Source organism: Ziziphus jujuba, chromosome 11, assembly GCF_031755915.1.
Source record: "Ziziphus jujuba cultivar Dongzao chromosome 11, ASM3175591v1".
NCBI classification, from domain to species: Eukaryota; Viridiplantae; Streptophyta; class Magnoliopsida; order Rosales; family Rhamnaceae; genus Ziziphus; species Ziziphus jujuba.
This window is the reverse complement of record NC_083389.1, coordinates 22,334,255-22,357,701: the sequence shown is the minus strand read 5'-3', so window position 1 is coordinate 22,357,701 and position 23,447 is coordinate 22,334,255. Positions and strand designations below refer to the sequence as shown.

Below are 23,447 nucleotides of genomic sequence, written 5' to 3'. Positions count from 1 at the left end.
GAGAACATGTAAATCTATTTTATTTTTTAATACTAAAACCTTAATAAGAAAAAGTAAACATTTTAGTAGTAACCATTTAAACCACTACCTAACATGTAGGTTCCATTGGTAATCCATCACCCATGGGGACAAATAGTATTTTTCTTTTATATATGCTTTTACTTACACATATTATCAATATATGAAAATAACAAGTAAATTAGATTTTTCATTTTCTTATTTTTCATCATTAATTTTTATTTTTAATTTTGTGAAAATATTAAAATTAAATATAATAATTGAATAATGGTCACTTGCTAATTAAATTATAAGTATAACTTTACGTTTAACTTATTTTATTATTTCACTAGTATCAATCCCGTACGATGTACAGTATGTGTAACTACAACAGATGATTTCAAGAATAATTTATAATAATTAATTATTTAAATCAAACTAAATTAATTAATTATGTTATTTTTATGAGTAAAGACTAAAGACCATTAATATATTGTTATAAATTTTGATAATTTTCCTTAATATTATTTGGTACTTTTACAAAAATCAATCAATTAAAATGTCTCTTTCAATTGGTGCAGACGTGCTACTCTAAAATCAAATAGAAAAAAAAAATATATGATAATAAAATAATAATAATTAGGCAACATAAATTTGACAAATATCAGACGATTGTTTTAATTTATAAAAAATAAACAAATTAAAAATTCTTCAATGCCTTATCACAAAAAGGATTTTAAATATAAATTTAATCAATAAAGTGAAACAACAAAAAATAACAATAATTTTTTCTAGAGAATAAAAAAATATTATAACAAAAATTAAAATTAAAGAGGAAACATTGTTTAATACTTGTATTTCTGATTGATTGGGAGTTTTAAAGATCATTTGCTTCATTGTCTATTTATAGTTGAAAACCTTCAAAACTTGATAAAAACAAAAATATTGTTTTGAATAATAAATGTAAATTTTTTCCAATTCCTAAAATATGACCATTATTTAAAAGCAAAACATTTTTCTTTATTATTTGAATCAATATGAAAATAACTATGTATGTTCACCATCTTTTTCAATTTGAATATTATGAATCTAGTGTTACTTATGCTCTTATTTATTCAAGAAAAAATTATTTACTTTCAAAATAAATAATTAGTCTTATTCAAACTTCATTTGCTCCAAAAAACAAAAACAAAAATTATTATTTCTAAAAGATATTGTTTGTCTTATTCATATTCATTATTACTTTTCAAAAAATAAAAGTAACTTTATTTGGGCTTCTTTAATTCCCCAATCAATTGACAAATTTAAAAATTGTAATCTAGATGTTTAAAAGGAAAAAAAAAATTGCAATTTGAGTGTTTTGGATCAACATCCCTTAAATAATTGGCTACCTTTATATTTATTTTTTTCATATAAATGAAATTAAACGCAGCTTAATTACCAGTTATGGTATTAACCATATATAAATGGTATTTAATTAATATTTATGAGGTAATTGGAAACTTTTCCTAATTTAGTGTTGGTCCACAATTTATTATCCTAATTTTTTATTGGTTAAAAAAATAATTTTTAAAGTTTTGGGATTAATAATATTAGTTTTATAAGCAAAAAATTTTAAATTTTAAATTTTAACACTCAATATCATAATTGATATTTCAATATGATTTTCTTTAATTGGCTATATTAATTATTCATTATAATAATATATATAATTTGAAATTTGAATAGTCATATATTGAAATTGTCTATTTTAAATTAATAGATTATTTATTATTAATAAATAATATCCATAAATAATTTATGTAAATTAAATTTTTAAATTTTCATTTTTAAAATTTAAAGTTTAAATAATCTTATATCGAAAATTTAATAATAACATGTAGAAAAAAATTTTATTGACTATATTATTTTTATATATAATATAAATTCCAAACACTACTAAACAACAATTAACATGTATTGAAAAAAATAAAAATAAATAAATAAAAGACCATTATCATGGAGATATACTATACGTTAGCTTGAGATGTTATATATTTTGATTATTTTTCACTCAAACATGCTTTATTTTCCCTAATTCCACTTCGAAAAATTAAGCCTATGTTTTAGGTTTTTAAGCATATATGATAACAAACATTTCAACACCAAAAAGGCATTGAAAACTTAATTTTCTTATAGGATTACAAATTTGCCGAACTATGCTTTGCTCGTTGAGGAAGAAAAGGATTTGCTACAAGAGCTACTGCTCTTGTATTATCTATCACTCCACACGATTGGACAAGCTACATTAAACTAAAGTTCTTTAGTTAAATTTTGTAATCAGTAAATTTTGACTGTTAGCCGCATACATATTTATATATATTTGTAGTTTTTAAGCATAAATTATTTTGATTTGCATTTTTTTTTTTTGTTAGTGATTATATTTTCCTTAGTAATTTTTTGAAAATTCCTAGTATTTTAATTTATTCTGGCTCGCCTTTATATTTTTAGTTTCAATTTTTTTATCATATTTTTTTCTTCTTCACTTGAATTTATACTTGAAAATTTATAATTCATACTTATCTAACTTTTGAAATTTGCTATGCTTGCCAAAAGTTAAACATTTACAAATAAAAATTTCACCTATATCCTACTAGAAATATAAGAATTTATTAAATTATGATTTAACCCATTCAAGTATGTATAACTCTTAATTACAGTATTTTAGTACAAGAGAATACCCTTTAAATATTGGGAAAATAGCGTATTTCATCTTGCCTTTGATCGCCAGCAACACTTCTAGAGGACTACCTTGACATCAAAGAGCTTGGGTCACCACCGCAATCAGCATCCCGAGATGATCAGTGGATCGGCTCTCACCATTCCACACTCAACTGAGGGTTGGAGGTGGATTTTGTTGTACGCAATGCACGTGATTGGCGGTAAAGTTGCATGTGTTAGCAGGCACTGTATTTGGGTTTTGAACTATTAACTCATAACTTCATCAAAGTTTGCTATAAAAGCGTATGGAGTACCAAATACCGAAATTGGAAGCTATACCCACATATCTGATTATTCTCTTAACTGCTTGAAGATGTAATTCCTTAAGATCAAATTGACATCTAGCATAAAACCCAACAATGAATACCAACATTTGGACGGCTTGCAGTAGAATATAGATGACTACTTGATCATGCTTCAGCAGCTTCAGGTCAACAAGAAAGATTATTTATGGATGCTAGGAATTTGAGACTTTTAATGAATTTCACGCAGGTACATCATTATTTTGCTTAGTAGGTTGGTTGATTTCATTGTACAAGCTAAGCTTTTCATGTTAGAGATTCTACTGCACTTTGACCATCCGGAAGAGTTTTGTTCATGGAGTTTTTTTTATCATGTCCACACAGCTCTTCTCCAAATTAAAGCTGAGAGGAGACTTTTTGCACAGGTATTGGTAGGATTGAATTTGGGATCCACTAGGAATCTTTAAAGAATTTTCTCGAGAATCTTCAGAAATTTTTTTGGAATCTTATAGAATGATGGTCTGATTACGTTTATATTTTGATTCCTACCATATCGAGCCAAGGAATTGAAAATTGATGTTATTTTCTTGAAATTCCTTTTCCTTATATTACAAATTAAAAGCACACAAGTTACTTTCCATAACATTTAAGCATAAACTAACAAATATTAAACTATAAATATGGAATAAAATTAATGTGTCACTGATAAGTAAGGATTGTTCTCTCTCTTGGGTGAAAGACTTTAAACCCGATCAAGGTCTGCTGGTACATAGTATACTCGGTGGCCATAATCTGAGGAGGTGGTCGTGACTATCCCTAAACACAATGTTGGTTTTTTAACTGTTTGATATGATTAAGAGATGCATAACGAACTAATCGAATAAATGGAGTTTTTACTATTTTACATTGTGTGAGCTTTAATTTAATAAATAGATTTTGTATAACTTTTAGAGTTAGGTCTCCATTTGGACCCTTCAACAATATTCCAACTCCGCTTTTATTAACATTTGAAGATCCATCCACGTATATAACCCACTCAACCTTAAATACCTTAGCCTCCAAAATATGATTACTTCCGCTGTTGTGGTGAGCTCCGCTATGAAAGCAGCCAATTGCCACTAATGTCTCACATCAAACCCTCCCAACTCAGTTGCTCATCACGCCAACCTTGGTTTATAAACGATTGTCTTTAATATCTCTTTCGTTGATCTTTGGGGCTAGGGGTTAGCAGCGATCCACAAGCTGGAAGGTGATAAAAACGATAGCATTATGTGCCTTAAACGATCTAAAGATTTGGAATTAATCAATCTGTTTATAAATTATATACAAATTCACCAAAAATATATATATATATATTATAAATTATAGACCAAAGTTAGCACTAATTAATTAGTAATTAGATTGTTTCCAAATTAATAATGATGGCATAGAACAACTCTTTAACCTTTAGAAATATTGACATGGCCAATTTAGCTAACCCAAATTGCATTCCTTGATTTCTAAATCGTACTAGGATATCAGCATCAACTAATGCATAATTAGATTGTTTCCAAGTGAATAATGATGGCATGGTATAACTTTGACTATTGGTTCTAAAATATTGACAATGAAATTGAGAGGATTCTTGTGCAAATTTTAGATACCCGGTGCTTCCATTTTCTTTTTTTCTTTTCTAATTTTTGGCTTTCATTTGGTTCCCTCTTCTGCTTAGACTATAGTTCTACATAAGAAAAGGCACGCCGCTTTACATATAAAATCTACAATAAAACTGCAAGGAAACAAAAAACACAAAAGTTCCCTCCTTCAAAAATTTGATCATTAAGCACTTTTTTTAGCCTGTTTCTTTGAATTGTTCTTGCGACGAATCTTTACTAAAGCCTTTTCCAAATCCTGAAAAAAATTACGAAGAGAATTCAAGAAACAGATAGTGAAATATTTGAATCTACATTGAATGGCCTTTAGCAGTTGAAGAAAATAAAAAAGAAATTACAACCCCAATCCACTCTTCCCTGAAAACAGAAAAAAGTAAGAGCAAACAAGCTGTACGTATGGTACCCTAGAAAGTGATAGCAACGAGTCATCAAATGCCTTCAACACTGGGAATGATTACTTTTCCGCAAGGAACTCAAAAGTGCGTTAATCCAAGTGGATTATGATGACAAGCTCATGTCCAGAAAGATTAACACTACAAATTTTCCCCATCAAGCTTGGAAGTTATGATCTCTTCTCTATCACATAATCACCATAGGAAAAAGGATGGGGTGTGGTAAATACCAAAATGAAGCAATTCAGTTACTATGACACTCCCTCCATACCCTAGCTATTCCTATAAAAATTGAGATCTTTTTCCATTGTCAATTCCTCTTCATTGTTTCTTTGTCAGTAAATTCATAGTGGAAAGATAAAACTAAGTTGTCATTTATTTTATGTTTGTGCGTGCATTTTAAGTTGTTTGTGAAAGCATGGATGGTGTTGATGTGAGTGTGTACAGCCTGCAAAATCCAAACTACCAAAGCCCCACCTCCGCCTCTTGAAAGCAAGAATAATAAGAAGGAAAGAAAAAAGAGGCATTTCATAGATTTCCATATTTTACCTGGATTGGTTCCTTTTCAGAAGTCCCTGTGGTCCAGAGACTCTCCAAACTATAGTAATCTCTAGCCTTCTCATCAAGCGCATGGACTACCACTTTGCCTAAACAAATGACCATAACTCTTAAAAACTAGAAAGAAAGGAGAAAAGAAGTGTCATAGCAATACATGAAGCTATGATCAAAAAAATAATTAGCCTTAGAAAAGCACATATTTGACGACCATGAAAAAACGGATTGTATTCTAAAAAGACAAATTTTCATATTTGTAATACTTAGAGTTTGTTCTGGTTGCTTTCTAAGAAAACAATTACTAATCTAAGAAACTTTCAATAAGGATATAGAGTACTAGAACATAAAACATTGGAAATCGAATCCTGGCCTGGAAAATAACTTCACCAACTAAAAACTTTTATGTGAATTAAGAGTCAGTTAGTCTGAAAATTGTTTTGTAGTATGTTTATGGGATTATAAAACAAATTACCAGTTCAATTTTAGAGTATAAGCTTATACTAGTAAAAAGAGCAGCACATACCAGAGTCGATGACAATCCACTTTCCTCCCTCTTGTCCTTCCACACTAGGGAGCATTAACCGCTGAGCCCCCTTCTGCTTCTGCTTAACCTGTTCATATAAAAAAGAAAAAAAGAAATGCAATTATGGATTAAATAATGCTCTTGTTTATTTTTCTAGAAAAACAAAAAGGAAAAAAGCTTACTTGGTTTCATAAAAACAAAGAGAAAAAGTAAACGTTTTGGTTAAGCTCAAACTCTGTTTTTCTTTGTTTAATCAACAAATGGAATTCCACATAGGTACTTGAAATTAGAATTAACAAACCTGCCTTATAAATTAGGGCTTGAGCAATGTTCTTAACATGCCAAGTAGACCTTCCCGTGGCAATCACCATGAAATCAGCCCAAGCACAGTGCTTTTGAACTGGTATAACCTTGACGTTGTCAGCTCTCACATCGCTCAAAACCTTCTCAACCTCCTGAAGTTCCAGAAGCTCATTCTTCTTGAAGTCGGCAGTAGAACAGTATAATGCACGACTAAGACTTGGAAATCCCAATTTCCATTCTTGAAGAAGTGCTAAAACCAAAGAAGGTGACAGTGAGAGAGGAAAATATCAAGATTATAAAAAGCCATATGGAAATTACCATAGAAGCAACAGAATTGGGAGAGATATCTGGACCATGTTTAACATTACTATTATTTCCAATAGTATTACAAAAGTATACATTATAATATTTCATGAGATTGGAGAAATGTCATGTATTATATGTAACCTTAAATATCAAAAGGACTATTACATATATCCATGTGCAAATTTATAAAAAATAACCTAGCTATTTCATGGTCAGTTATTTTCAAGATTGTCATGTTATATCAATTGAATGCTTTTTTGATATCTTCATTTCATCTGTCCAGCATGACTTTACCGCAATTACACATCCGTTTTTCCAAAGAGTGGAGAAAAGAATTCCTTGAGAGATAAGCCAAAGGCATGTTCTACATGCACGGTGTTAACTAAAAACATATGCAAGCCGTCCAAAATACTGTACTAACCCATTTCTACGTGCAACAGAATATCATCCAATCCAACTATAAAATAGTGAATACCATCCAATCCAACAAAAAAATAGTGAAATACAGTCTAGCATCTAAACAAACCCACAGTGTATATTTGCTCAAACATTCCAAATTTGTTACCCAAGAGTAGTCTCTTCTTCCTATAGTGGATATAAGGAGCTAGCTAAATTAGAAATGCTCTACAAGTTACAAATACAAGGGGTGAGACATTACGGGCTCATGCAGCTAACTTGTGCTTCCCTTGATTAATTAACTGCTTAACATTCTGTTACAGATCTCATATATCAAGCCTCGAATTCAAGCGTGGGACATAACGTTTCAATTGTCATAATCCAATATACCTATATTTCTATCTGATACCACCAAAGGTTTTGTGGACATTAACTCACAAGGAAATGCACCTTCAATTGATCCAAGACTTAGGACAGAAGTTGATGAGAGCTTTCTTTGAGCAAGGAAATATGACCCACCCTACATTCAAAATCAATTTGATAACAAGAAATAATGTCTGTTAATAAAAGGACTACAAGAAACAAAAAGAAACGCCCAAATAAAATTATGGGTTTACTTAAAAAAAAAAAAAGAGAGTACTTTGAAAATTGCCCGAGGCTCTGAGGACCATAAGCTATCTCCTGGAAAATGGTCATTGAAAATATATTTAATAAATAAATAACAATTTAAAGAAGAAAATTATTCAAAAATAAATAAATAAAAGTCAGAAATCATTACCATAAGAAGTAGAGTTCGAGCAGCGGGCAAAGGGAGATAAGGAGGCGAAAGAGCGCAAGAGGGTTCTGGAAGTTGAAAGAGCCATAATAATAATAATAATAATCTAAAAACCTAGCAAATAACCTGCTCGATCCTTTACAGTTTGCAACTGTGCTACCTTTGATTCAATGGAGGAAATGAGGAAGCTATGGACTGCGCGAGAGATGCCAGGGAGTTAAAACGGCGGCGCTTTGAGTTGCAGAGAGGTTCGGGAAAATAATTGGAAGCAGTTTTGGACAACCAATATGGTATTAGCGTCAAATTTTATCCATATTGAGTTTTGGTTTGTGGGCTACAATTTGCTTTTGATTTATTATGGGCTGCGGGGCCTTTTTTTAAATTTTACATTTTAAATTTTTTTTTTATCTAATTGTATATATAATTTAATTATTTCAAATGTTAGTTAGCATTAATTAAATGTATTACACATCCCAATTAGTATTAAACTTTTTTTGGTAATTTAATTAGTAATAAACTTAAGGGGAAAAGATAAAAACAACGTATTAAAAAGAATTTGAAATGGTTTTCAAATTTTATTTTTATATTTAAAAAAATAAAAAATACAAATTAAAACAATTTTAAAACGGTTTTTATATTTTATTTTTATATTTATTTGAGAAATTAACAAATTTTAATTACTACAAATTAAAACTTCAAAAAAAAAAACAAAAAAACAAAAAAACAAAAAAAACAAAACACAAAAGCCCAAAACAACGTGTGAGTAACTTCTTTGTTTCTATCTTGAGTGGAATCAAGACCAATACTGATTATGGGCCACGTTGAACTTGTTTAATGTATTATATCTTTTTATTTTTAAAATTGAATAAACACGCTCTTTATGTATAAAGAAAACATTTTTCATTTTAATGAGCATCATACAATAAATTGAGGAATATCTTCAATCCACATTGGTTATTGCCATATAGATTTTTATGATTTATTTGAAAACAGTGTTTTTACATCAATAATATTAGAGTTATCAAAATATTTAATAAATGATATAGTAATATTTAATTAGTTTATTTTTTTAATTTATTTATTCATTTAAAATTCACTTTTCTACATTTAAGTTATATAAATATACTAATAAATAATATTTTAATACATATCATCTAATACATAAATTTAGTAAATCTTTTGATGCCTATAGTATTACTGTTTTTTTATTTTATTCAAAAAAAAATTATTAATCCTTGATGAATTTTAGGTGAAGTTTTAAAATTTAAAATAATTTAGTATATTGATCCTGATTAGAAAATTTTACCAGTAGGTAATAGACTAGCAACTTTTTTTTCCTTATATTCTATTTTATATTTCTTATGTCTCTGTATGAAAATTTGGGCATCCTATTGTGTTGAAACAAATTTGTGTTGTGCAAGGTGGTGTTAAATTTCTAACAAGATATAACCCATTATAGCTTTTTGGATATAAATAAAATCAAACTCATTTGTTAAATTATCATATAAATTCTTATTTATTAATACAATAAGAACATATTAAGTTTGGAACTACAAATTTAGGTTTTGTTCAATTTAGATTTTAAAATATATTGTTTTTTTAAGCAACTTGATTTTTGCAGATTTAATAGAGCTTTATAAAGTTTTACAGAACTATGAAAATCTTTTCTTGACTTTTATAAATTTTATTTTAAAAGATTTTGATAGATATTCATAGATTTTCATTGACTTCTAAATATAATGTACAATTTGTAATAAAAAAAATTTATATTTCTCTTGCCAATACAAATATTATTCTTAAAAGGGTTGAAAAAATTATAAGCCACTTCAAAAATCAAAAATTATTTATAAAAGTAGCAATAAAAATTCATAAAAATTCAGAAACCATTTTACTTTTGTTACATACTAAGCATAAGTATTAAGGGCGGGCCAAAAAAAAAAAAACAAAACAAAAAAGAAAAAGCAGGTGTAGCTGGCCCCTTTTTTTATTCAAATCACAAGTTCATTGCACTTCCATATGTGTATATATATTTGGGAATATAAAATCATATATTAAAAGAACAATAATTGTTTGTTTAAGAAAGGGAAAAAAAAAAAAAAAAAAAAAGGGGACAAAAATAATGACCAGAACCTGTAAATTCAAATTTTTTTTTTCCAAAATAAAATCGAATTAGAGCCCTAGAGAGATAAGTAAAATAAAGTATAGACAACATGAAAAAAAGTTAATGAATCAAAATGATGTAAGCGTGAAATCTACTTATTTATTTGGTAAAGTAAACGAAAAATATTATTAATTATTTATTTATCTTTTCATCTTTAAACCAATACGAAAATTGGAAAAGAAAATATAATGGGCTGCATTCTCAAGCCAATAAATTTTTAAGTTGGAGGAAGGAAAAAAAAAAAAATTGGGATGCATTGTTAAAAGTTTTGAAAAATTTACAAAAATTTTAAAGGTGGATGGGGGTATTTAATTTATAAGGTAAATATTTATACTGTTCAATCAAAAGGTTTATAAAAGTTTGAATTTTAAAAAGTTAATAAAAATCATTGATAATTTTAATACTTGACTTTTATGGACTTTTAAAATTTTAATTGAATATACTTTACATTTATAGACAATTAAAAACCATTAAGAGTTTATATAGAATACTTCATAACTCTTATAGAATCTTTTAAAAGTTTATATTAAATATACCTAGACTATTTTATTGTACAAAAATTTGTAAAAGTATTTTAAAAGTTTATATCAAATAAACTCCTTTAATATAAAGAGAAAAAAAAATGTTAGAGAATGTTTGGATAGAGTGTTGTTCAGTTCGGAGTGGATATTCGTGTTTACCCAAGTAGGGATTCTTCACCTTTCTAGTGCAAGTTCGAACCATGTTCCAATTTAGCTTAGCCTATCTCTGGATCACCAACCCAAGGCAAAATCATTATGGACACAAGACCCTATGTGCGAGGATGTGGTGTGTGAAGCTTGGAAAAGTGCTGATTTTGGAGACCATGTTGTCTCGGTCAAATATAAAATTCATAGTATACCTCTGGCTTTAAGAAAATGGAACAAGAATGTATTTGGCTTTTGCCAATCAAGGGTGAATGAGCCTGAAAGGAAGATCCAATGGCTTCAATGGCTCTGTCCTTCCGAGGAGGTTCTAACCAAAAAGTGTAAAGCATGGTGGGAGCTTGATGAGTGGAAGAAAAGATTGAAATCCTCTGGAGGCAAAAGTCTAGGAAATTATAGCTCACTGCAAGAGACAAAAACTTAAAGTTCTTCGATGCTATGATACTTACTAACATGAGGATGATTTTTATCCTAGCACTAAAAGATAATAACAGGGTGTAGAAGGAATCTAGAGAAGAAATTGGATCCTTTTTTATTAATGAATTCTCTGAGTTATTTAAAACAAATGGGATTAGGGGAAGTGAAAGACTTTCTAAATTCATTCCCAACTGTTATCTAGGAAAGAGAATGAAAGTCTAGAAGTCATTCTGACAGAGCTTGAAATCTAGAATGTAGTGAGGAATATGCATCTCATCAAAGCCCATGAGCTCGATGGAATGCCATCTTCATTTTTCAAAAATATTGGAGTATAGTGGGGGGCGATGTTGTAAAGATAGTGCAAAATGGTTTTTGATCTGGGCTCCTTCTGAGGGACATGATCGGTCATTTGTAGTACTGATTCCTAAACTAAATGGTGCAACTGAGTTTAAGCATCTCCAGTTGATCACCCTACAATATGCTGTATTAAATTATCTCAAAACTTATAGCAGACCATCTTAAGCCTTTGCTAGAGAAGTTGATCGATCTGCATTCATTCTAGGATGTTCAATTGGAGAAAATTCTACTTTGGTCATTCTATGAAACATAAAAAGGCCTTAGAGGAATTGTTGGGATCAAAATGGATATGCAAAAGGCATATGACAGGGTTAACTTGGTTGTCCTGACCTAAATCCTAATTCTATTTAGCTTCTTCGATAGGTTTGTAAAATTAGTTCTGCATTGCATATTTTCAGTATCTATGGAGCTGTTGTTGAATGGAAGTGTTTGTGGTAAAATCCCTATAGAAAAGGGATTAAAGCAAGGCGATCTGATATCCCCTTTCCTCTTCATCCTTATGTCAAAGCTTCTATCTAGAATGTTGCATAAATGGGAGAGTAATTGGAAAATTAATGGCGTAAAGTTAATCTGATCCTCCCCCACCATCTCTCATCTTTTTTTTTTTTTTTTTTTTTTTTTTGCGGATGACATTCTCATTTTCTACAGAGCCAATATAGGTGAAGGATGAAAGAGCTTGATAAGAAAGCGAAGCATCTTGGGCTCCCGCTCTTTGTGAAGAGAAACATATCAGAAGAAAAGTGGAGACGAGGTTTCAAGGGTGTAAAGCCAAACTATTGTCACAAATAGGGAGAGTTACCCTTATCAAGCATGTGACCATCTCTGTACCTCTTCACTCTATGTCATCATTCCTTCTTGCTAAAGACTATTGTGAAAACATTGAGAAACTAGCTAGAGGCTTTCTATGGAAAAATAAAACTAAAGCTTCGGGAGGCATTACCCCTGTTGCTTGGAATAAAGTGTGCCAGCCGAAGAGAAGAGCCGGCCTCTAGCTTAAAAATTTATGGACATTCAATAGAGCTTTGATAGCATAGTTAGGATGGTGTTTAGCTACTGAAGAGAGGAAGTTCTAGGTTTAAGCCTTTAAGGTAAATTATTTCCCTTACTCTACCTTTATGAAGTGTAGCAAGAAGAGTGATTGCATTTGGCTGTGGTTTGGGGTGTAAAAGTAAAGATCATTGGGTTTTAAACAACTTATATTTTTTTCCTAAGCCAAAACCCCTTTCCCCCCTGGTAGCTTTAGCATGGTAAGCTTTTTGAAGTTGAGTAATGGAGATTGGAATTGGGAGTACCTATCTGGTCTTTTTTATTATGAATTGAGAACATTAAGAGAATGTCCTGGGAAAAAAACCTTTAGAATGACAAGATAATTTAGACAGGCACCAAGTTAGGTTCTTTTAGCTTGAAGTCGCCTATAATTTGGAAGTTGGGGAAAAGTGAGTGGTGAGGGTTCATGGAAGTGTCTTTGGAGATGCCTTATTCACAAAAGGACAAAGTTCTTTCTATGGAAACTTGCCAATTTAGGCCTCCTGGTATTGTTGAACCTTGTTTCTAAAGGCGTTGAGTTGGATTGTTTCAATTGCTTTCATGGATGTGAGAGTATTAAGAGTGAAGTGCATGTCCTTTTCCTGTGAAGTTGCAAAGAGGATTTGGTTTGCTACCTTGTGAAGCATTAGATGGGAGAATTTATGCTGTAATGATTTATTTTCCTTTCTAAATTGTGTAGTTGACCCAATGGGAGTTCTCCCAGTCGACCCTGAAGACAAGGAGAACTTTTTTTTTTGTATAGTGCTATCGTACTACAATATTTATGATGGCTTCGAAATAGAATTACTCATAAAGAAGTTGCTAAGAGTACAGACCTTTCACTGATGGTGGTAAAGGAAAAGTTTAAAGGGTAAAAAGATTCACAAAGGAGTGATGAAAAGGAAAGCATCTCGAATGTAAATGTTTTGGGTCTTCAAAGATGGAGCTGCGACCCTGTTCGCATGATCAAAATTAATTCAGATGCGGCTATGAACAACAGTGGAAGCTTTCTTGCTGTGGTGGCCCTCAATGACAAAGGGAAGGTGTTGCATATTGCCATCCTTGAAGTGGCGGAGCTTGCTACTATGTTGAAGGCCATGCATATTGCTTCAACATTTAGCTGGAATGGCATGTGTTTCGAATTTGATATTCTAACAGTGACTCAATGTCTAAATAATAGTTTAACGACATCTTTGATTTTGTTTCTAGCTTTGTAAATGTATCTTTTGTTTGGGCCCTCAAGAGGGCTAATAGGCTTGCCCATTTAGTAAGTTAGTGGGCGGCTAACCAATGCTTTACTGGCCCTATTAATCTTAATTGTTTGCCTATTTCTTTTGAGGATTGTATGATTTTGGAATGCAACCCTAAGGTAGCTACTTGAGTCTGGGTATCTTTTTTGCCCTTTTTAAGTTTTAATGGAATCCCAGTTTTAGTTATAAAAAAAAATAAAAATAAAAAAAAATGAGGGAAAAAAATGACATAAAAGTCCAACCCATACAGAGAAATTATGGTGCAATTTGTGTTATCTTAACTAGATATGTAAGACTCTGTCAAATCTACTTACTATTATGTTTGATAAAGTGAAATTTAGAGATTACAATTGATAATCAAATAGTAGATCCTTACTCCCCCAACCAAAATTTGTATTAAAACGAAAAATATGCAAAAATTACTATTAAAAAAAAAAAAAGAACACCATAATAATTGTAATAATAGAAAAGAAACTATAAAAATCTAAAAGAGCAAAAGGAATTCCTCAAGTTCTACCTACTCTTCATTCAACATCTGACCACATAACCAAGAAAATCAAGTAGAAGAAAAACAAAAATCTTTATTTTCTTGTTCTCTTATGAAAACAAAAATCTTTATTTGTCCCACAACGCATAACAAGACAATCACATTAGATATTTGGACTCAACCATAAAATCTTATTTTATAATATAAATTGAATATGGTTACAAACTAATGGATATCTTACAACATTTAAGTGAAAAAAAATATATATTTCTATGGTACAGATCGTCCACATACAGATCCGTACCAAAATCAATATTTTTTCAAAAAAAACATCGGTTTTAATACAAATTAGCATACGGACAATGGTCCGCACCATAGAAACACCACACACACACACACACACACACACACACACACACACACACACACACACACACACACGCGCGCGCGTATATGGAGAATATTCTTGTGGCACAATAATTTATTTATCTGTTCCATAAAATGATCGCTAAGATTTGTGTGTATATATATTATAAATTTGCTGAATTGAAAGTATGTTTCTATAAATTTATATCAAAAATCATTTTAAGCGGTAAAACTATCATCTTAACTAATAATTTTACATTTAAAACTAGTGCAATAAATGAACATCTTTCCCATTTATCACATAATAATACAATTACGAATTTTAATGTCTACAAAATAATGAGTTTAGGACTTGACACTGATATGCTTCTCAAATCGCCTCCCAGCGAATCTCCACATGGATTGCCCCATTTCTTGAATTTATCAAATTGTATTTTTCTTTGATGCGTCCATTATATACCACATCGACTAGACTGATGTCTACGTACCCCAACAATTCCTATAAACAGAGATGCAATCAATTTCAAAAATCACTATTAGAGAATGATTGATTAATGATAGAAATTTTAATATTATTTCAATTAATTAACCTTTGGCCAGAAACCAAAGCCTCTTCGTTTGGTTATTACTTCAATATGGATCTTTTCCTTCAAAGGAGCCTCTTCTAGCACAAACTGAAACTCCGTATTCCAGTTTGGGTCCCTGGTTTTCTTTAATGTCTACAAAATGGGGGAAAAAAAATTATACTTCCATTAGAATACATCAAAAACCTGTGAAATTAAATATATATGTATATATAATTATAAAAAGGGAGGTTATGGGTCTTCTCAAATATATCCAACTTTCTTTCTTCTAAAAAAAACCTACTATATAGTTTAGATTTGTTATTCAGTTACATGTATATGTTAAATTGGGAAGGAAGAACTATAGCCTGATCGAATCCAAACTTGACAAAATCTAACACCTGAAAGTTATTTCATTCTTTTTTTGAAAAAATTAAAAAAAATGCCTGAATGTTAAATACTATAGAAGTTGTTTCCAATATAACAAAAATTAGATATGTTTAATTTTTCAGACATATGTTAAATTGATCATTGGAATTTTTTAGATTTTGAGACGTAATCAAATATAGAATATGAGGATTAACACAAATAATCATTGTTATCTGGATTGTTTTTAAAAAGCAAAATCTAAATATATATATGTTTGATCCATCAAATTCATATAAATAAATAAAAGGCGTTTATGTATTGTGTTATACTAATTAAGATAGAAGATCTTGATAACTATAATCACCTTGGTTTTCTTCCTTTCTCCACCAAAACACACCAAAGCATAAGGGTTATTATGATGCTTGCCCTCAACATCCTCAGCACCTTGAACAGTAACCATCAATAAACCAGCTCCATGCAAGGCCTTGTCTTTGGATGATTTTCCAACATTATTATTTTCCTGATCTGTAAAAGTTCCATCCAAATTTCCACTAAGTCTATTACTGTTTTCTTTGAAAGGTTTTAATGTTAACTCCACCTCAAGTTGCCCTCTATATTTCTTGTTCTGAGGATCATTTGGATTTGTATTTTTTACCAAATTAAGTGTAAATTGTTTAGTTTCACGTGGGATAATCTCCCTCAGTGGAACTATTTGCATGCCCAACTTGTCATGTGTCCCAACCTGAAGAAAAGCAACAAAGGGTATCAAACCCAAAATTAAATAAATTAAACTAAGCATCATATTGTATACATATCTCAAATATATATATATATATATATAATACAAGAGATTCTTAACAGACAATTTTATTTAAAAAGGAAATTAAACTAAACAGAAAACAAAATTATATATATTGGTGCTGATGTATGCAACATGTATGATTGCAACAATAAATATTCTATGCTCATACAATAATTATCATTATTATTATTATTATTATTATTTTGGTGAATCTATTTTTGCTGACACAATTATATAGAATCCCTTGCATCCTTGGCTAAAAAAAATACTTTAGCCTAAAAGATTATCAAAAGAATAAAAATATGTGCCGACAAATTTGACTACACATATAAAGTTTGTTAGTATCAAATTAGGCACTTAATGATTTTATATCTGTTCAAGATGGGGGGTTTTTGAAGAAATAGAAAAAAACTATGTCTCAATCTATAGTTTATAAACCGAGCAGAATTTCAATAATGAAAAGACAAATAAATATTTTGTGGTACAATATTATTAACAAAAAAGTGATGAATAAATGTGTATTATTGTTATTCTCTCAAATATAATATTGCCTAAGCATTAAAATACCTTCATATCATTCATACATAATTCTTAGTCAAATAATCATAAATAGGGATATAATCCTTGTATATTATATACGTTGTCCCAATAAATGTACAAAAGAAACAACCTTAACTAATTAAATAGATCTATAAAATATAAATAAAGCAAAGTGAAAAATACTCTAATGTGTTCTGTTTCCCTAGGTAATTAGTGAGAGTAACACTAACTTGATCTTGGTTTGAAATAAGAATGTGTCCTGAGACTGGGCAACAAAAAGTCCTCCTTAGGGACACAAATTCAACACAACAATGTTATACAACTAATACTACAAAAATGGTTGCTTTCACTATACTTTTTATCGTATTTTCATCTTCCAATTAAATTTATTATGAGCAAAATGTCATTACTATTTTTAAATAAAGCATAGTTTCGTGAAACATGTCCAGTGAGAATCAACTAAATTCCAGTACTTATAACACAAACTGAGTGTCACGAACATTGAAATAAAGCATTCGGTATATGACTTACCGGATTAATTTCATCAATTCGGTAAACACAAATCAAACTCCTTTGGTTGATATATATATATATATATATATATAAGAGACTAAACGCTTGCAATGAATCCAGCAATTGAAATCTGAATTGGAGCTTGAGTTTCGGATTTCACATACCCGATTCATCTTCTTCACAGTTTTTCTTTTTGGGTAAAATAAGTATTTTCTAATAGCATATGAAGCAAAAGTAAATAATGTGTAAGCAGATATCAAACCAAACTGTAATGAGCTAGCAAATCTTGAAATGTGGTTAAAACAACTCACAATTTAATGGATATCGGTATTCTTACAGGAAAAAATAAAAATAAAAAAATACTGTAGTATCTATATAAAATAAAAAGACAATATTTCATTTAGATCACTTCAATATCTTAATTACACTCAAACAAATGCTTTTAAAAAAATCATTACTAATCTCTCATTTGTTAGTTTTAATATTTCATGATACTATTCAATCATAAATACTGACTTTTTAACTTTCTATTGACTTTTAATTGATAAAATCTAACAAATAAATCTGTCTTAATAAATATATAAAAACTAAAAAAAAATTATAATAATTTTCTAGAAGCATAAATGTAAATTTAATTATGAAAAAATTAAAAAAGTTCAAATGAAAATACGATTTGTCATCATTACTGATTCATTATTGGTGAACTTAAAGTATTGAACGGAACAGTTTAATAGGTTATCATTGAATGTTTACTTTCCCTATCTTAATTTTAAAAATTCAAACAAAAAAAAGAATCATTGAATGATAACCAGTTTCAGTTAATGCAATATCAGCATGGATCCTAATGACAACCATTATTAGTGGCGACAAATAGTTTTACTTCTATAAAGTACACACCTTTTCCCAGTCATAGACACGTAACTCAAGAACTTGAGATTGAGGATCCTTTACAGTAAGATTGAATTCCTCGTTCCACACAGGGTTGAGATTCTTCATTTTAATAGAAGTTCTCTTTGCTGGGAGTCTCTCTCCGCTCAGGCTCAATTTAACATAAGGATCAGATGATCCCAACAAGTCCATCTTCAGGAGTTTGAGCCCTCTCACAACCTTCACATGTAATAGCCCTATAGGCTTCTTGGTAGTCCCTCTGGATAACACAGAATAAAAACAAAGAAAATGTAATTAAATGATCATTCAAAGTTTTATATTGAATTACAATCTTCCATTTATAAAAATAGACTCAAAAAAGTATGATAAGTTTTCATATTAAAGTTAGTGAAAATCTAAATTTTTTTTAGAAAAATTGAGTTCAATGCATTTGGATAATTCTTTTGAAGTGCAAAATATGAGCCCATAAGGAAATTAATTTTCAAAATTTACTTAAAGTTGAGAGAAAAATAGTCCCTCTAGATGTCATTCTCATATTACGGTCAATTTTTTAATAACATTTAAATCTTATACTAAAGCATTGAATCTTTAACAACTAAAAACTTATTTTTCAGAAAATAGTTTTCTCCATACTTTACGAAGAACCAAATGGGCCCTAAAGTCGCCCAGAATCTTATTGAATTATGCCTTTGTACATTTTTCAATTTAGAAACTATTCAACCATCATTACTGATAGTAACCACAAAATCATTTCTGTGAGGAGTAGCATCAATTTCATGACAATGACTAATATTATTTATCTTTAAAATTAACATGTCAAACATAAAACTTACGTTGAACCATCAAGAATTTGCAATTCATAAGTTTGAGGCCAAAGATAAAGACTAGCAATCTGTTTCTTTATAGTTTCCTGTTAATAAAATAAACATTATCATATCAATATAGTGTGTATGAAAATATTCAAATATAGATTAATTTGCTTCCTGTGATCCTAGACTTTATTGTGGATAATTACAAACTTCCTTGAGCTTTAAGCTATAAATTCCTTTTCCTTGCCTTGAGATAATTAATAACCATACTTAAAAGTCAACTAAAAAAAAATAGAAAATTATGTTTAATTTATTCTTGAGTAGTTGTCATACTGGCTAGCTGTTTTTGCCATTACTCAAAAAGGTCAACCTTAAGCTCAAGTTTTAGTTTATGATTGAAAAGGACCAGCAATACAGCTCCTGGTTTACACTTGCTACTCATTCATTGGTCACAGCTGTTATTGATCTCATCGAATTACGTAAGAGAGGAAAATATCTACGGTCGTCTGGGAGAACAACTCTCCCCTGATCCCTTCTTGAGAGGGGGGAGTTGTGCTCATGGTGGAATGGAAATGAGCTTGTAATAGAGAAAGAATATTTGACAATATATATATATATATATAAAGAAAAATAATGTTATGATTTTAGAACATCAATGTTAGGAAAAGAAGAACCTGAACAAATTGATACAAACCAGGGATTGCCATAATATCCCCTCCCACTACTTTAAGGCCAAAGTCCACATAAGGCTGTGCACACATTACAAAATACATATTGCTCTTTAATCACATTCATAAATTATAAATGTTAAAGAAGTAAATAAATAAAACTACTTTGCCATAATTTTGCTTCCACTAGTTTACCTTTTCCATCAAAGAAACTACAATGCTTGCAAAACAAGGTATTGTTGGCACAAGAGGCTTCAAAATTATCCGGGGTGCTGCAAATATTTGTATGTCTATCAACTGGGAGGTAAGAACAAACATAAATAGGTTTTAGTATGCATAAAATATTCAACCTCAAAACAAGCATTAAAACATCCCTACAGAGATAGGCAACGATGTCCTGACAAAGAGTTCAAATAATGATCTAAATTTGAATCTCCTCATTTTTAATATAATAAAAAGAAATAAGTATCAATGATTCTAAGGCAATTCATTCCAAACAAATTATTAGTTTTGACAGTTTTGTATTTTTTAAATTAAATTCAGTATAGTTTGCTTTTGTTAGGGATAGTTAAACATATTAATTAGCTATGAACTTAAAGAAACAAAAAAAAAAAAATACAATTTAAAACTATATTGGTTTTTAGTTTTTTCTTTTACTTCACATTTATAATTAATTGATATCTCTAATAAAGTTTAACTGCTCCTAGTTAACAATAACAACCAAATAGAATAAGCAAACACAATTTAATAGGGAAAAAAAACAAAAATAAAAAATAAAACTAGACACGTTAACAAATGATATTAAAAGATTTGAATTCCTTTGAAGGTGTCGTTAAGTAAAATACTTTCGTAGAAGAAAGCAATGAATAAATTAGTTAAATCAGAAGTCAAACGTATTTAAAATTGACAAAAAGTTGACTCTGAAGATATTAGTAAAAAGATTAAGTTGTTATCAAAATGGTGTTAAAATTCGAATAGAAGTTCGTTATTGGTTTATTGAAATCCTAAACAAACAGAAATAATCTATTCCTTAATTAAAATATGGTTGGAAAGCACTTGTAAACCTGTATTTTAATTCGTAGGGCCAATAGTTTCACCACCAGAATTATGTTGGGATTTCCTGCCCACCTAAGCATAGGTTCAAACGCTACTTCGTTTTCATTGGTTTCGTGCACTTTCATACCTGCCAATTTGATTAACAAGATCTTCTAGTAATTCGAACAGCTAAAAATAAAATTTTAATAAAAAAATGAAGAAGGGCCAAATAGCAAATTAGATGGATCCCATTATTATGAGTTTAACTATACATTTGCTCGACAAACGGTTCATTGCTTTCTACAGCATCAAAAACAAGTTGTTTAATAGGAATGGCGTAAGTTTAGTGCACCGCCTAAACTATATCCCCAATGAAAGTATTATATTATTCAAATCCTATGTTGCCATTTAGGATAACTTTTTTTATTATGCTTTTTCAAAATTAGAAAAAAAAAATTTATAAAAAACCATATTCAAGTTTGGAATAACTTTTTTGTTTTAATTTTTTTGTTTTTTCAAAATTTTGCAAAAAATTACATTTTATCAGTTTTGAATAACCAAAAATTCTTTTAGAAAACTGTCTAAAAACATTTTTAGAATCTGCTTTTAAATCTTAAAAGTTAAAAATAACATTTTAAAAATTATGCCAAATGAGGCTTCACTAATTTTGGTTAAGTTTTTACCGATGCTTTAGGCTATTTCAAAAATTTTGCAAGGAACACTTTTAGAAAGCTGATTTTGAATCTAAAGCTACATTGTAGAAGCTAAATCAAACAGAAGTTTAGTTAAGTAATTATAAGTGAAGAATTGCACAAGTGACTCTTATTCTCATACTTCTATAAGTGAGTCTTTGAGGTTTCCATTTTATATATATCAATCTTGTGGAGAAATACTAACCTTGAATCGTTGGAGGAAGAGTTCCAAGACTTAGAATCTCAAATTCTATTGATTTCAACAAATACTTGCCTACGTACTCTCCAAATATGGGCTCTAATGAACTTCTTATAGCATTGCATATTGCCTAAGGCAGAAGAAATCAAGCATCAAATTAGACATTATTTTTTAGCAAAAACGGTGTGAATTAACGTTAGATCACCTTATCAAGGTAAGGCCACATGTGATAAATTGACTTGTTCAACCAGTCGAGCTACACAAGTTATATAGATAAAATTACACACAAGAATTAAATATATATATATATATATATATATATGACAAGACATAAAATAAATTGTTACAGAAAATAAATGTTTAAAAAAAAGCTTAACACCGACTCGATCGTAATCAGGTTGCTTCATCCAAAGTGGAATATCCGGCAAAAGATCAGCAATGGAGCTTGTATCAAATTCATGAAGAGGTCTAACCATTGGTTCCTGAAAATGTAAATTGAGCAAAATATATATATATATATACATATTGATTCTATGAAATATGACAGTAAGTATCATTTTCTAAACAATGTGGAAATTTTACAGAATGTCCTTAATCCTCAGTTTGCGTTTGCATAAGAATCAACAAAACTATAATACACCACGAACATTAAGCAGAACTAAACCGAGTACCATGAAAAAATTCAGTCATAACTGGGAAAACTCACAAATTTGATAATTCATAAAAAAGACCTAGAATTTTAATCCTTGTGCCACAATAAACCCACTATTTACTCAGCGCCCTTTTTAAATCTATGATTTTCAAATCCAGAAAAGAAAAAAGAGAAATAAATAAATAAAAAGCTTATGAATTGGATTGAAATGCAGTATACATTGGAAAAATAAAATAAAATAAAATGGCTTAATCGATACAAGGAATTTAGTTACCTTTACATCTCCGGGTTCAAAGTATATAAAGAGGAAATAACCCAGCAAAAGGCCCATTGGAAATCCAATTACAATTCCTATCAATTCCAATATACTACAAACCAATTCCATTTTCTTTATACCCAAACATACATTAGAGAAGAAAATCTCGATGTACGCAAAAACTAAATAATAATTTTTTCACACAAAAAAAAAAAAAAGAATAATGTGCTATGAAACTTGTAGAATTAATTTTGCAAAAAAATAAATAAATAAATAAAATTAAGATAAGAGAAATCGAAGACAGAAAAGAAAGAAAGCCAGAAAATTGAAAATGATAAACGTAACGGGAGGGTTGGAAGGGGGGTTGCCGGGGGCAGAAACTGCCAAAACAGAGTCTTGTTGAACATTCCCACGTGTCAAGAGTAAAAGTCTTTTCGGATGTCAAATTACGCATTTATCCCGCTGTTAGAACGAATTGCCAAAAATCTGGTGGCGATGAAGTGATGGGGTGATGCAATGGGTCCCACCATGGAGTTGGGAGTTATCCAATTGGGGAAATAGCATGGCGTGGTGGAGGTGGGACCACTGGATTTCATATCCCCGCCTGGTGATAAGAGACAGTTGGTGTGCCATTGTACCATAGGGGCAAGTGAGGTCCTACCATTTTGTTTTTTATTTTCGTTTCGCATTTCTGGTGGATCACAATTTGGATTTTTTGTTATTATTATTTTTTAATATTAGGGGCATGAAGATTTGATATCATAGAGTGGAAACTAATCATTTCAATACTTGAATGTCCTACAAAGATTTAAT

The 23,447-nt window shown here is 29.9% G+C and overlaps 2 protein-coding genes across 11 annotated transcripts; both read right to left on the bottom strand.

Annotated features, from left to right (window-relative positions):
* Positions 1 to 3,652: 3,652 nt before the first annotated feature.
* Positions 3,653 to 8,218, bottom strand: LOC107405430 (protein Iojap-related, mitochondrial). Of its 10 annotated transcripts, none has more exons than XR_007238477.2 (7): positions 7,905 to 8,218; positions 7,767 to 7,807; positions 7,517 to 7,646; positions 6,427 to 6,674; positions 6,122 to 6,209; positions 5,593 to 5,718; positions 3,653 to 4,241 (listed from the first exon to the last, which is right to left on the bottom strand). XR_007238477.2 is itself a non-coding variant. In XM_048465899.2 (7 exons), exons 1-7 carry the CDS (start codon positions 7,987 to 7,989, stop codon positions 4,224 to 4,226), a joined length of 708 nt encoding a protein of 235 aa, XP_048321856.2. In that variant the 5' UTR covers positions 7,990 to 8,216; the 3' UTR covers positions 3,653 to 4,223. The 10 variants fall into 10 exon arrangements, 7 of the variants coding, with proteins under 7 accessions (XP_048321856.2, XP_015867967.2, XP_015867969.2 ...); XM_048465899.2 differs by having other exon boundaries at positions 5,593 to 5,690; positions 7,905 to 8,216; XR_007238476.2 differs by lacking the exon at positions 3,653 to 4,241 and adding an exon at positions 4,543 to 4,889 and having other exon boundaries at positions 7,905 to 8,217.
* A 6,640-nt stretch (positions 8,219 to 14,858) lies between these two features.
* Positions 14,859 to 22,967, bottom strand: LOC112489004 (synaptotagmin-3). The gene is made up of 12 exons (XM_048465875.2): positions 22,653 to 22,967; positions 22,110 to 22,208; positions 21,932 to 21,982; positions 21,733 to 21,856; positions 20,865 to 20,983; positions 19,996 to 20,097; positions 19,807 to 19,881; positions 19,157 to 19,233; positions 18,333 to 18,582; positions 15,945 to 16,322; positions 15,239 to 15,367; positions 14,859 to 15,147 (listed from the first exon to the last, which is right to left on the bottom strand). Exons 1-12 carry the CDS (start codon positions 22,761 to 22,763, stop codon positions 15,019 to 15,021), a joined length of 1,644 nt encoding a protein of 547 aa, XP_048321832.2. The 5' UTR covers positions 22,764 to 22,967; the 3' UTR covers positions 14,859 to 15,018.
* Between the last annotated feature and the right edge of the window lie 480 nt (positions 22,968 to 23,447).

Coding starts and splice junctions, on each gene's coding strand:
- LOC107405430 (XM_016012481.4), bottom strand. CDS start 7,989: ATGGCTCTTTCAACTTCCAGAACCCTCTTGCGCTCTTTCGCCTCCTTA. Junction 6,210..6,426: donor CTCAAGCCCTAATTTATAAG/GCAGGTTTGTTA, acceptor TTATATGAACAG/GTTAAGCAGAAGCAGAAGGG. Junction 5,691..6,121: donor GTGGATTGTCATCGACTCTG/GTATGTGCTGCT, acceptor TCATTTGTTTAG/GCAAAGTGGTAGTCCATGCG.
- LOC112489004 (XM_048465875.2), bottom strand. CDS start 22,763: ATGGAATTGGTTTGTAGTATATTGGAATTGATAGGAATTGTAATTGGA. Junction 21,983..22,109: donor AGCAACCTGATTACGATCGA/GTCGGTGTTAAG, acceptor TAACTTGTGTAG/CTCGACTGGTTGAACAAGTC. Junction 18,583..19,156: donor CAAATTCTTGATGGTTCAAC/GTAAGTTTTATG, acceptor TGTGTTATCCAG/AGGGACTACCAAGAAGCCTA.